This window comes from Dendrobates tinctorius, unplaced genomic scaffold, assembly GCF_039654945.1.
Source record: "Dendrobates tinctorius isolate UK_male_01 unplaced genomic scaffold, ASM3965494v1 ptg000116l, whole genome shotgun sequence".
NCBI classification, from domain to species: Eukaryota; Metazoa; Chordata; class Amphibia; order Anura; family Dendrobatidae; genus Dendrobates; species Dendrobates tinctorius.
Window position 1 is genome coordinate 26,912,776 of NW_027361784.1, and position 13,511 is coordinate 26,926,286.

The window sequence follows — 13,511 nt, forward strand, 5'->3', positions numbered from 1 at the left end:
GTACATAGGGGCAGTATTATAGTAGTTATATTCTTGTACATAGGGGCAGTATTATAGTAGTTATATTCTTGTACATAGGGGCAGTATTATAGTAGTTATATTTTTGTACATAGGAGCAGTATTATAGTAGTTATATTCTTGTACATAGGAGCAGTATTATAGTAGCTATATTCTTGTACATAGGGGCAGTATTATAGTAGTTATATTCTTGTACATAGGGGCAGTATTATAGTAGTTATATTTTTGTACATAGGGGCAGTATTATAGTAGTTATATTCTTGTACATAGGGGGCAGTATTATAGCAGTTATATTCTTGTACATAGGGGCAGTATTATAGTAGTTATATTCTTGTACATAGGGGCAATTTTTATTGTAAAAACCAAACAAATACAAATAACATTCCTCCAATAATACAAAACTGAATTCACTTAGATTGTACATACATTCATTACATATCCAGTTTATACATATCAAATTAACTTTGAGTCCATACTCCTAGTTTGGGGAAAGAAAAAGAAAAAAAACACTTTGCAAACAGAGCTCATCATATTCCACCCAGTGACTCATCCTTCCATATCTTAACATTTCCTAATTTCTCCTAATGATTTTCCCTATCTGAGTTTGGACATTATCTGGTTGACAGCGTCACAGATCTGAGTCGGAGTTATTCTGTTCACCACCGGTCTCCATCTCAGACTCTAATCTAGTGCCCTCAGGTAAGGGCTTCCGCTTTGGCGGAGGACAGTCCTCTACGTCCCTATCACACTCTGCGTCAATTCTCTTAAGGTCATCTTCAAAATCGCCGTCAGACTCAGACAGAACATCAAACCTGTTAGATACGACCATTACACCTGCAGAGCTCTGGAATTTCTTCCCGGCTCCTTGGCCAGTGTCTTACCCCTCAGGTTTACGGGAGGCCTTGTCCTTTTTCTTCCTTTTCTGATTATTGCTATACTCTTCAGACACAGATGGTAGCACTGAAGTAATGCCTTCCTGTGACCGCTGCCCCTGAGGTACAACCTCCATACTCCCCTGTTCTCTCTCTGAACCCTGCTGCTCTGGTGTTAGCTGAGTAGACCCCTGGTGGACCTCTGGTCTGGTCAGTATTTCTCCTGACAGTAAAGCTGCCTCCTCCAGTATCTCTGCCCCTGCCACCAAGTCCTCGTCAGGAAAGTCCTTACAGATATTGTGCCAGGCGTCTGGACAGTCCCTGTGAGGGTGACCGATCTTCCCACAGAGGTTGCACCTGATGTTCTGGCAGTCTGCAGCTAGATGGCCGACCTCCCCACACAGGTTGCACTTCACCACAGTACAGGTATTTGCCAGGTGACCTGCCTTGCCACATTTAAAGCACTTACGAGGCTGCCCAGGATAGAAACACACACCCTTCTCCCTCCCAATAAAGAAGGAGTTGGGTAAATGGGCAGTGATGTTATTGCACTGGCGCAGCTTCACCAAAACCCGCCACCCTCCCGTCCAGATACCATCACTGTCTCTGCTTTTGGTGAGGTCCGAGACCAGGTCACAATGCCTCCGGAGCCACACCACAATGTCCTGCGGGGGAACAGACTCATTCCAGAAGATGACATTTACGGTGACAGTATCTGGCTTAGAGATAGGAATAAAGCTGAACTTACTCCAGCCCTCCGAGTCTCTAAACTTGGGGAAACTAGACCAGAATCTGTTCAGGTCTGACATGAGCTTAAAGCTGACATCATAGCCCTGCCTGTCTGGAAGATTAATCACTGCCAGGATGCTGACTGGCACAAACCCCATCTGGTGGCACAAGAGCTCCCTGATGACAAACCTCCTGTCTGGCAGGTCCTCCTTGGCACCTCTGTGCCGGAAACGCACAACATTTCTCCGTTTAAACGCCTGGCCTGTATAATTGGTACCAGAGGTAAAGGACGGAGCACCACGACTCCAGGCATTACTGGGGGGACCGTGCGGGGTCACATTGGGTTGGCTGACGGGGTGAAGATCTGCAGTAGGAGGGGCAGCCACACCTTGTGTGCTTGAAATTAAAGGGGGGAAATCACAGACATTATCATGCACATTGTTATCATCAACATCAATGTCATTATCAGACTGTGCAGCATCCACCAAAGATACTGTGCTCCCCCAAGCCCCCGACACCCCAGATACAGTGCGGTTATCCCCAGCATCAGAGCCCTGCTGGGCACCATCAGTAATGACCGGCACATGTCCACTGCCCAACTGTTGTGCTTGGCATTCTGAGACTTGTAGTCCCTCTGCTGGAAAGTGCAGTCCATGCTGCTGCTTGGAATCTGCTGCAGGCTGCTGTGCTGGGCATTCTGAGACTTGTGGTACACCTGCTGGAATCTGCATAACATGCTGCTGCTTGGGGTCTGCCGCAGGCTGCTGCGGCTGCAGTATTTGACCCTTTTGGAAGCAGAAACTTGCAGGCTGCAGCACTGGCAGCACCGGCTTCTGGGGCTCACCTGGGACAATGTCTGAGCTGGAACCTGCAGAGTCCTGCTTGTGTGACATAAACAGTTCCTGGTTCCTATAAGTCTCTGCCAGGGGCCCCATCCTCTCTAGGACACAGTCCATGTCTGTCACCACTTTTGCCAGCTGTATACCAAGCATGTTCAGAGTCTGATCACAAAAGGTGTGATCCCCACCAGGATTAGCAGCCTTTACATTATAGCCCATGTCTATCTGTTTCTGCAGCAAGTCTTTGTGCTGCTGTAACTCACCGAGCCTCTTGACCAGTCCTGGGATCTCCTCTGCGACCTGAAGCTCAGGTGCACATGGCGTCTCCTCCTGGGATTCTGCTTTCAGCAATGTCCCCGGATGCTTGAAACCAGACGTTTCCTTAACTTTCACCACCGCTGGTTTCGTGGCTCCAGGCTCCACAGCACTTTTACTGCTGCCACCTGACTGCGACCTTGTGCGCCCAGAGCTCGCCATGCTGGCCACCACATGCTTCTGCTGCAGGTTCTCCTGGAGCGTCTGTCTCTCCAGTGAGGTTCTCCTCTGTCTGCTGGGAGTCAGCTGCACACCTGAAGCCGGTGATGGCACCTCCTGAGCTGCAGGCTGCTTTCCTCCATTCAGCTTCTCACCAGTAGATTTCTTTAGGATTTCTCCTAGTTGTCCTTCATTCTGCTTGCCTTGGCTGGCCAACTGCTTAACTGGAACTTTCTTACCCACAGCCATGGCTTTTCCTTGTTCCGTTACTTTACGTACTTTCGCAGCTTAATCTTTCTTGCTGCTGCTACTTCCATTCTGAGCTTTCTTTCCCTCAGAAACAACTTTGGGACTTGCATCCGCCTTAGACACAACTTGAGCGCTACTTCCAAGTGTAGGCCTGGAAGCCTGGGCCTTGCTTGGGGAGTTACCCCGCCCAGGGTGGCCTCCCCCTGGGCTTGCTCCAGACATCAGGAGAGCTACAAACACACAACCTCACAGCTAGGAGGCAGTATTATAGTAGTTATATTCTTGTACATAGGGGCAGTATTATAGTAGTTATATTCTTGTACATAGGGGCAGTATTATAGCAGTTATATTCTTGTACATAGGGGCAGTATTATAGTAGTGATATTCTTGTACATAGGGGCAGTATTATAGTAGTTATATTCTTGTACATAGGGGCAGTATTATAGTAGTTATATTCTTGTACATAGGGGCAGTATTATAGTAGTTATATTCTTGTACATAGGGGCAGTATTATAGCAGTTATATTCTTGTACATAGGGGCAGTATTATAGTAGTGATATTCTTGTACATAGGGGCAGTATTATAGTAGTTATATTCTTGTACATAGGGGCAGTATTATAGTAGTTATATTCTTGTACATAGGGGCAGTATTATAGTAGTTATATTCTTGTACATAGGGGCAGTATTATAGCAGTTATATTCTTGTACATAGGGGCAGTATTATAGTAGTGATATTCTTGTACATAGGGGCAGTATTATAGTAGTTATATTCTTGTACATAGGGGCAGTATTATAGTAGTTATATTCTTGTACATAGGGGCAGTATTAGAGTAGTTATATTCTTGTACATAGGGGGCAGTATTGTAGCAGTTATATTCTTGTACATAGGGGCAGTATTATAGTAGTTATATTCTTGTACATAGGGGCAGTATTATAGTAGTTATATTCTTGTACATAGGGGCAGTATTATAGTAGTGATATTCTTGTACATAGGGGCAGTATTATAGTAGTTATATTCTTGTACATAGGGGCAGTATTATAGTAGTTATATTCTTGTACATAGGGGGCAGTATTATAGCAGTTATATTCTTGTACATAGGGGCAGTATTATAGTAGTGATATTCTTGTACATAGGGGCAGTATTATAGTAGTCATATTCTTGTACATAGGGGCCGTATTATAGTAGTTATATTCTTGTACATAGGGGCAGTATTATAGTAGTGATATTCTTGTACATGGGGCAGTATTATAGCAGTTATATTCTTGTACATAGGAGCAGTATTATAGTAGTTATATTCTTGTACATAGGGGCAGTAATATAGAAGTCATATTCTTTTGCATAGGAGCAGTATTATATTAGTTAGATTCCTATATATATCCCAACCAGGTGGCCAGGGGTGCCACGCTGTGAAAACTTAGAGGTGTTTGTGACGGCTTGTCCCTTCATTATCAGGATTGTTGTGGGTCTCAGAGGTTATGCCCCACCAGTCATATAATGATAATATGCTCACTATCAGTTTACGAGATGGGAAGGAACCTTTAATGCAGACAGAGTAATAATGTTCAGCACTATATGCTAATATCACTTGTTATTTCCACTAATAGTAATTTACCATTTTATATAATATTCTATATTTTATACTGTAGGGTTTCTTCCAACTTTTGGTCCAGCCTGGATAAATTTGTACGGCTCTCCTCGTAACACTACTTTAATGGATGACTATCAAGAACTTAATGAGGGTCATGGGGAAGGGGTCTCATTCAGGGGACGTATCTTAATTGAAATTGCTGTAGAGATTCTCTCTGGAGCAGCTCATGAGTCAAAATTTTCTAAAATCATCAAAGACATTAAAGTCCCTTTGAAGGACTCAAAGGGATCAAAAGGGTCAGGAAAAGAAAAAGGAGAGAAGGGATCAGAAGAGACGAAAGCTCCAGCCGGCGCGGACAAGACCAACTCTACTCAGGTTGAAGTTGAGCCTTTTGACGTTCCTCCTGAGGTCAGTCCATACATGAAGTAGTTATTAAATGTTTGGCCTAGTCCAAGTTTGTGGAGCTCAATGCATGAAGTCGATCGTAGCTACAGCTCCAGAATATGCTCTGACCAGTAGTATAGGCAAAGCATCATGACCAATGTAATTACTGATAATCTAGGAGGATAGCCTTTTCTTCCAGAAGTCCAGGAGGCAGGCCATTTATCCGGGAGTCCTCCTGACACCCTTGTTTTACTGTACTATTGGTATAGGCAATGAGGACTCTTTAGTCAGCAGTGTCTGTGACTTTTGCAGATCCAAGAAGAAAAAGTTGAAGATTTTCTACTTTTTGGATCCTTTTTTGAGGCTACACTGATCGACCGGAAGACTGGAGATAAACCGATCAGCTTTGAGGTTACTGTAGGTAAGAGAAACCCATACAAAGTCATATGAACCTAATAGCCATTTCAGATCTAAGGATTCTACATTTATTTAATGGGATTTGTGCTTCAGCACTTGACGGTTTACAAGACCTCTGCTTGCTGTCATTGAATGAGTGCATTGTTTAAATTCAGAGGCAGCATACGCTGTGGAATGGTTGGACCGGCGTCACTGTCTCCGCCTTCGGACAATTCGAACGTGAAGAGGAAGTCCGGGCTGCAGCTGATCTCGGGCTTCCTCTTCCTGCTCAATTCGATAGGAGGTGGGGGACAGTGACGCCAGCGCTGATTGGGCGCCGGGGGTCACGTCTCACAACAACTGCAGCGGAGATCGAATGCCGACATCGCGGGAACGGCGCCGGCATGGGAAAATATAAGCTTTATTATTTTATGTGGGTCATGAGAAGAAGTTGTTTAAGTAGTGAACAACTTTTTTAATGTCTATAGACGCATAATGGGAGGTCTTCGTGTAGCTGGGATGTGGAAGGAGCACATACTTTTGTCCATATAGTGTAAAATTGAAAGAAGGTACATTAGCGGGGACACTGCTGTTGGATTTTAAATAATAGTCAGCAGTATTTTGAATGCAGCTCTGGATGTGAGAGCAGAACACTTGAATAATGATGATTTCAATGAATCACAGGTAACTATGGAAATGTTCTTGATGGGGTATCACCTCACACAAGTAAGAAGAAAACATCAGAAGCTGAAGATGCAGAGAGCGCCCCATTACTACATACCGAGGAAAGTGATGGGGCGCACGATATATCAATGTCCTTCAGATCCATGACGACACCAGAGAAACCAGTGATAACTGAGGGAAACAGGTAATCATATCTGCTCAGTCCTAAGACTGGTGCTGTAGATTTAGGGGCTCCTTTAGGGGTTTCTCATTTTTGCAATGCCCTCAATTTTTTTTCTTCTCTTTTATAAAGGAATTATCACTATTTACCATTTTATGAGAAAAAGCCATGTGTCTATTTGAAAAGTACATGGGGCGATCAGACATTTAGATTGTACACGTCCAACGTGCTGCAGAAAATGGCGGACCACCTGGTGAGTCATGTCACATTACTGTCTATATTATATGAGATAGCGTATTATATATAACATTTCATATTGTTATTGGAGATGAACAAAAAGATTTGCGCCCTGGTTCGATGTCCGTGACAGCCCAGTGCAAACCTCCTCATCCATTTGTAATCGCCTGCACAATACATGGAGCTGTGCCACTTCCTGGGCGGGCACCGAGGCACCATCAATCAGCTGATCTACTGGGATGTCAAGAGTCGGACCCCACCAATCGGATATTAACAAACTAACCTAAGGTTCCCATATTAAAGGTTAATCCGGCACCGCTCACTTCTGCAACGGAGGCAAGCGGTGCCGATGACGTTACGACCTACATGAGTGCACAGGTATGTGGGTCAAGAAGTCATTGGCACCACTCGGATCTTTGTTCAGGGACCTGGGTGAACATTTCCTTTTACAGGGGTATTCCCATCTCCAAGATCCTATCCCAATATGTAGTAGGTGTAATAATAATAATATTAGCAAATACGTCCAATAAGAAATGTAGCATAGTTCTTGTGATGTCGCTTACCCCATGTGCAGGGCATTGCAGTATGAGTGGTGCCAAAGCCTTCATGCTCAGTAGGACGTCAGTGCACGAGGATCTGATTTCCATTACAACAAGAATATAATAATTACTAGATGGTGACCCGATTCTAAAGCATCGGGTACTCTAGAATATGGCCAGCGGGAGATTAAAATAAAAAAAAGTGATATACTCACCATCCGACGGCCCCCGGACTCTTTCCCTCCTCTCACCACGCTTCCGGCATCTTCCGGTCCCAGTTATGCTTAGCGCGAAGGCCCGGAGATGACGTCACTCTCGCGAGAGCGTGATGTCATCAGCGGTGTTTCGCGCAAAGCATTACTGGGACCGGAAGGTGCCGGGCGCATGGTGAGCGGAGGGAAAGAGTCCGGGGGGCCGTCGGATGGTGAGTATATCACTATGATTTATTTTAACTCTATTTTTACAGATTTTCACCTTCCGACGGCCCCCGGACTATGTCCGTCCTCTCCACGCTCCCGGCATCTTCCGTTCCCAGTAATGCTTTGCGTCAAAGACCGCCGCTGACGTCACTCTTGCGAGAGCGCGACGTCATCAGCGGTCTTTGGCGCAAAGTATTACTGGGAACGGAAGATGTCGGGAGCGTGGAGAGGAGAGAAAGAGTCCGGAGGCTGCCGGAAGGTGAGTATATCACTCTTTTTTATTTTATTTCTATTTTTTACAGGTTGATGGTACCCACGGTCCGGAGGAGTCCCCTGTCCTCCGGACCCTGGGTACCGGCTAGCGCCGGTCATCTGCTGGCTGCGTTGCCGCTGAAGTGCGAGTGGCCGGAGATGACCGGCGGCAACTGTCGGGAGATCAGTGGCTAGCGCCGCTGATCTCCCGATGGTAGTGGTGGCGTGCGTCCTCCAAATTACGGACTGCGCCTGCCGCTGATTGGTCGAGGCCTGGCGGTTACAGACAGACAGACATAATAAGGTGATTATATATATAGATAAATTATCCCTGTGTATATTTGAGTGATATCTCAGCCACTTACACAGGTCTAATTGAAATATTGTACCGCAGCAGTACCTTGATTAGAAAGGTTATCTACTAAAAGCGCTAGATAGCGCCGCAGGTTTCTGCGAGGTTTGTAAAACGTAAGATATACAACAACACGCAGATGTTGGGTGACACAGCGATAATGTCAGTGTGCAGAAATCACTTGGGGACGGTCTATTGGGATTAAGAAAGAAAAGGTCTCGATGTAACAATGGCAGGAAAGAAATACACGATTTAATTAAAATCCAACTTAACTGCGACAATTTAATTATCCATCTTAATAGCCATGCAGCACTAGTTACCGCCGGGGAGGGACACATTCCCTTTCATCCTCTTCCCAAAAAATATGACTATTGGGTTATCACTTATGCCCAGGGAGTATCAAAATGGACTACTGGAGTACTGAGCCCACACTCTCAATTTACCATTGACCCCTTCACTGATCTATACCACCAGGAAATGTGAAAAACTAATCTCTCTGTATTCTTAACCCAACAGGGAATTTCTTGAAACCTTTCACCACTCTAGCTTATCAGTAACCATGTACCACTGACCTGTCTGCTCCGTCAGCTAAATGACCCCTTACCCCCAAATAGAAGCATCACATGAAGGTCCTAGGCCCCACTATAACAGTCCACCTTCCTCTCCCCTATTCAACTATGTGAAATTATTAAGCAGTGTTTTCTGAAAGGGGCGTAATAGGAACTTGTGATAACTTGTTCCTCCTAAATCCCTCCATATCCCGGGCCCTACATGACATATGTGAACAGGGCTAAGCTGCTGTACTAGGCACAACCACACACAAAATGAGGCACTGTGTTTGGAAAAACTATTAAAAGGGTTTTTCCAGGGTTGAAGGTTACAACTTCTTCCATTTATATGGTCAGAAACACCTAAAATCCAAATAGTCAGATATACATTAAGTGTTTATGAGCTGAACTGGAGGGTGTAACCCCTGAAATGGAAACCATTTTGCAATAAACGGTAAACAGCAGTTGTTAATAGTTTCTAAGTGTCAACAGATGATCTGCTGATCACTAGGAGTTCACCAACTGAGACCCCTAAATATCTATGGGTTGGCTGAAGAAAACGGAATACAGTGCATTGCTCTATCTCTGGCAGTCCCGTGAACAGTGAGTGGCATGGAAGTGCCTATACTCCATTCAGAAGGACCTGTTTTACTGTGATTGGTGGGGTGTCACAGGTTTTACCGTGACAGAGTGAGGCTAGAAGACCACGGCAACTGATTTCACTCACTCCTACACTAATTCGAAGCACTTCAACATCATATTAAACAGTGCAGGTTTCTGTTAGCAGTGCAGGTTAATCTGTTCAGTTGAGAGCTCCTAAGCTTTACTGCTTTGATGGTCTCAGCTGTTCAGTGTTGGCCACTCCCCTCTGCTATTTATACTCGCCTCTTGCAATCAGGGATTGCCAGTCTTAGTTTCATACTGCCTGGTTCTAGAGTTGGTTGTTTGAGGAGGCATTTCAATTGTTGTTTAAGAGACTGTTGCTTGGTAATTTGTGTGCATATCCTCATCCTCTCCTCTTTACTTCACCATGTTCAATTCTGCAGGGTTTGTGAGTGCATATTTGTATGATTAATATTTTGATTTATCCCTGTAATTCTTCACTTGTTAGTCTTGTTTGTGTATTCTTATACACTACAACTCCCCACTTCCCTGGGTGGGGGAGAGAACAGAAAAGTGCTGATAGGAGCTCAGCAAGGCAAGGCCCCGGCGATGTCACCATCAGAAGTAATCTGGGGATCAAGGATAGCTAGGGCACCTTGATCAAGGATAGCTAGGGCTCCTTGATCCCCGGGAAAGGATATCCCAGAGCTAGGGGAAGGAGCCCCTAGCCCTGGGAGATCCTGTAACAGTGCCATGACAGGTGGGGTTTCCAGTGGTTGAACCCCCAGTGATTAGTAATTTATACCCTATCCATAAAGAGTAGAGTTGAGCGAATTTGTTCAGGTCCCCTCTTATTTGGCAAGCTATAGCTTGCGCTAACCGAATAAGCTGCAGAGGGAACCCGGCTTCCTGGATCACGGTTGCTGATCAGCCGTTCGGCTCCGCAGCTGCATGTGTCGCGGCTGCGTGACAGGCATGACACATGCATGGAGATCCTATTCAATGGGCTCTCCATGTACTGTATGTGTCGTGCCTGTCACATAGGGACACTACCTTCTGCTGATTGGACTCGTTTATCATACATTAATAGGCCATCCTAAGATAAAAACATTAAATGAAAGTCTTAAACAAGCCCTCTTGATATTCTAACACTGTGACCTTTACTTTCTAGGAAGAAGGATTAGAACATATGAAAGAACTTGTCAAAGTTTCTGATTTTGCCCCTGAAGAAAAGATGAGAGACGTTCTCACTGACTTTATCAGCCAGAGCAAGTACGATCATCCCTTATCAATAATAATCATTAAAGGGAACCTCTCACCTACCGTAAATATGTAATATTTTTACCTGATGTAAATGCCGCTGTTCTCCTGAATCCAGTGATGTTTTCCTTTTATTCCTGCTCCTCTCAGTTCCTGAGAAATAGCCTCCTCTTTCTTGCATGTAAATCTAGCATCGTTTTCCACATGGGTGTGTTCATCAAGAAGCCGCCCACACAAAGAGCTGAAGACCACGCCCATTTGTCACAAAAAGACAAGGTTTTTGTAAAAGAAAGAGAGGGCATATCTAAGGAACGGAGAAGCGCAGGAACAAATGAAAAACATCACTGGATTCAGGAAAACAACGACATTTACACCAACTAAAAAAAATTACATATTTATGGCAAGAAATAAAAAGTACACATTTCTCATTGATCATATACCGGCATAAGTCTGTAAAATTTATGCCTTGCTGTACCACATGTTCATTATTTTTTAATTTGTGTAGTAAAATGGAAACTGTCAAGAAGCAGGATGATTGCTGTTGCTGGATCTTTCAAATGCTACCATCTACATATTCTTAACTCCTTTCCTACATTAGACGTACTATTCCGTCCATGTGACCTGGGACCTAATTCCCAAGGACGGAATAGTACGTCATAGCGATCAGGGGCGCCCCCCATGGGAGCGCCGCTGATCGCGGCCGGGTGTCAGCTGATTATCACAGCTGACACCCGGCACTATGTGTCAGGGGAGGTCACGGACCGCCCCCGGCACGTTAACCCCTGGCACACCGCGATCAAACATGATCACAGTGTACCGGGGGCATAGGAGAGAAGCGCGCAGGGAGGGGGCTCCCTCCGTGCTTCCCTGAGACCCCCGGAGCAGCGCGATGTGCAGCGCTGCTGCGGGGGCCTCCTTCCCTGCAGGTTCCCGGATCCAATATGGCGGCGGGGACCTTCAGGGGCCTGCAGGGAGCTGACTTCCTCATGCCTGCAAAGCGCTGGTGGAGCGTCCTCACTCACCAGGGCTGTGGGGTACTCGGTACCGGGCCGGTTGATCTTCTCAACGGGGATTTGCCACAACAGCAGTGACCCGGTCCGTGGCCCTGGGGCTCCATTACAAAAGGGGTTGTTTCAGTGTGCTTATTGGTGGTGAAAGTTTATAAGTGATTCGTGATGCCACCTGTGGTGTTCGGCAAGGAAGATGTTAAGCTGACGTTGCAGACAGATCCTCTGGGACAGATGGTGTAGTGCAGCAATGATGTTATAGCCCTCCACAGGCAGGGCTGTAGTCCCAGGGCAGTGTAGGTGAAGTGACACTTAGATGGTGCAGTGTCGAGCGCAGGAGGGATGTAGCAGTGTCGGACAGGCTGGCGCAGGAATAAGTGGAGGACACCAGGGCATGTAGTTCCAAAGCTTTACTCACAGTCTGTTGTGGTACAGGTGCCCGCATCCGTGTCGTGTCCTCTAGGTCAGGGGTTCAGCCAACTTCCAGGCAAGACGAAGTACTCCTTTCCAACACTCCGCCAACATATGTGCCTTTTCTGAACGTCTCCCTCTTAGCGCCTTTGAGTGAAGTACTCACAGTACTGAGTTACACTGCAGTTCCTCCTGTCAGATGTTCCTATGAACTCTACTTGTAAGGCAGACAGCTGTAGCCTACTACGGGGACTCCTTCTACCTAGTCCCGGCTCACTATCGTTGCTGTTGTGCCCCCAAGTCTGGTGTGGGAATAAAGTGGTCACAACTTCTATTCCTCCGGTGTCTGCTGCAGGACCATTAGTATCCATACAACCTCGGGGACCGAACCCCGGCCTTGCGCTTAGAACTTGGGAAGGGTTCTCCTCTAACCCTGGTCCTTGTTCTCTTATTCTCCTCACATTCCGTACTAATCCTTTCCTTCTTATGGAGAATCAGGCAGGCTTTCCAAAATGTCTCTTTCCTGTGCCAGCAGACCCAGGTCACTGAGGTCTGCTGCAGCACTTCCATTAATCCATCCCTCTCCTGGGGATCTCTCAATCTCTCTGACCGTATCCTAATGTTCTCCCGCTCCTTTTATGTAAACTCAGCTCCACCCACCTCCCAGCACGTTTCGTGTTCCAAGCAGGGAGCCACCAAGGGGTGCAATGCTACACTCCAAGCAGGGAGCTGCCGAAGGTGCTTTGGTACACTACTTTGTGGTATGGGGTGCAGGTGTTGGAGTGTGGTCCGGTGTCTCCACCTTACCTGGATGGTGGGGTACCACACCTCAGGAGGAGGTGCAGTACCTCTGTGGCGACTGAACCCTCAGGGGCGCCACATACCCCCCCGTTAAACACAGCACGTCCGCGGGCTGCAAAAGAAGCAAAGATGGACAAATAAAGGAACATACAAAATTTTTGTAATGCTATTAAACAGTTCTTATCTAATCTTCTCAGTATGAGAGGCACTCATTCTTGAACGTTACAAACAATTTTAACTAACTATATCTTACTACAGTTCCTAATTCAAAGTCCTATTTCAAGCATTATCATCAATACATTTCTTCATCACTTCTTTCACATTTAAGTGACAACCGTTGATACCTGGTTCGTCACCTGCCTTTTTCAAATCTTTATCTTTATTCAAATTTCTTTATTAAAACATTCCTAAAAGTTATTGCTATTAACTAGATTCTATATAAAAGCTATTCTCTATCAATACTTTCATAAGGCACATTATAAAATACTTCACATCAAAACTTCAATAATTCTTGTAAGTGCTGGACACCGCTCCCATCCGGGATCTCTTGCAGTGTCCTTTTGGTAGGAGCCATGCTCCACGATGAGGTAGTTCTTATCCATAAAAGGGCTATGTAAAACCAAGAAAGGGCACCTAAGGAGGTGCAACTATATACATCAAAGTCTTGGATCATTCAATGTCCATGATC

At 45.6% G+C, this 13,511-nt stretch overlaps 1 protein-coding gene across 1 annotated transcript in view; it reads left to right on the forward strand.

Annotated features, from left to right (window-relative positions):
• Window positions 1-13,511, forward strand: part of FER1L6 (fer-1 like family member 6) — a 241,960-nt gene that overhangs the window by 85,219 nt on the left and 143,230 nt on the right. Inside the window, exons 11-15 of the mRNA XM_073590299.1 lie at window positions 4,829-5,178; window positions 5,467-5,575; window positions 6,235-6,418; window positions 6,527-6,647; window positions 10,516-10,616. Coding sequence (XP_073446400.1) covers window positions 4,829-5,178; window positions 5,467-5,575; window positions 6,235-6,418; window positions 6,527-6,647; window positions 10,516-10,616 — 865 coding nt within the window. The remainder of the gene's footprint in view (window positions 1-4,828; window positions 5,179-5,466; window positions 5,576-6,234; window positions 6,419-6,526; window positions 6,648-10,515; window positions 10,617-13,511) is intronic.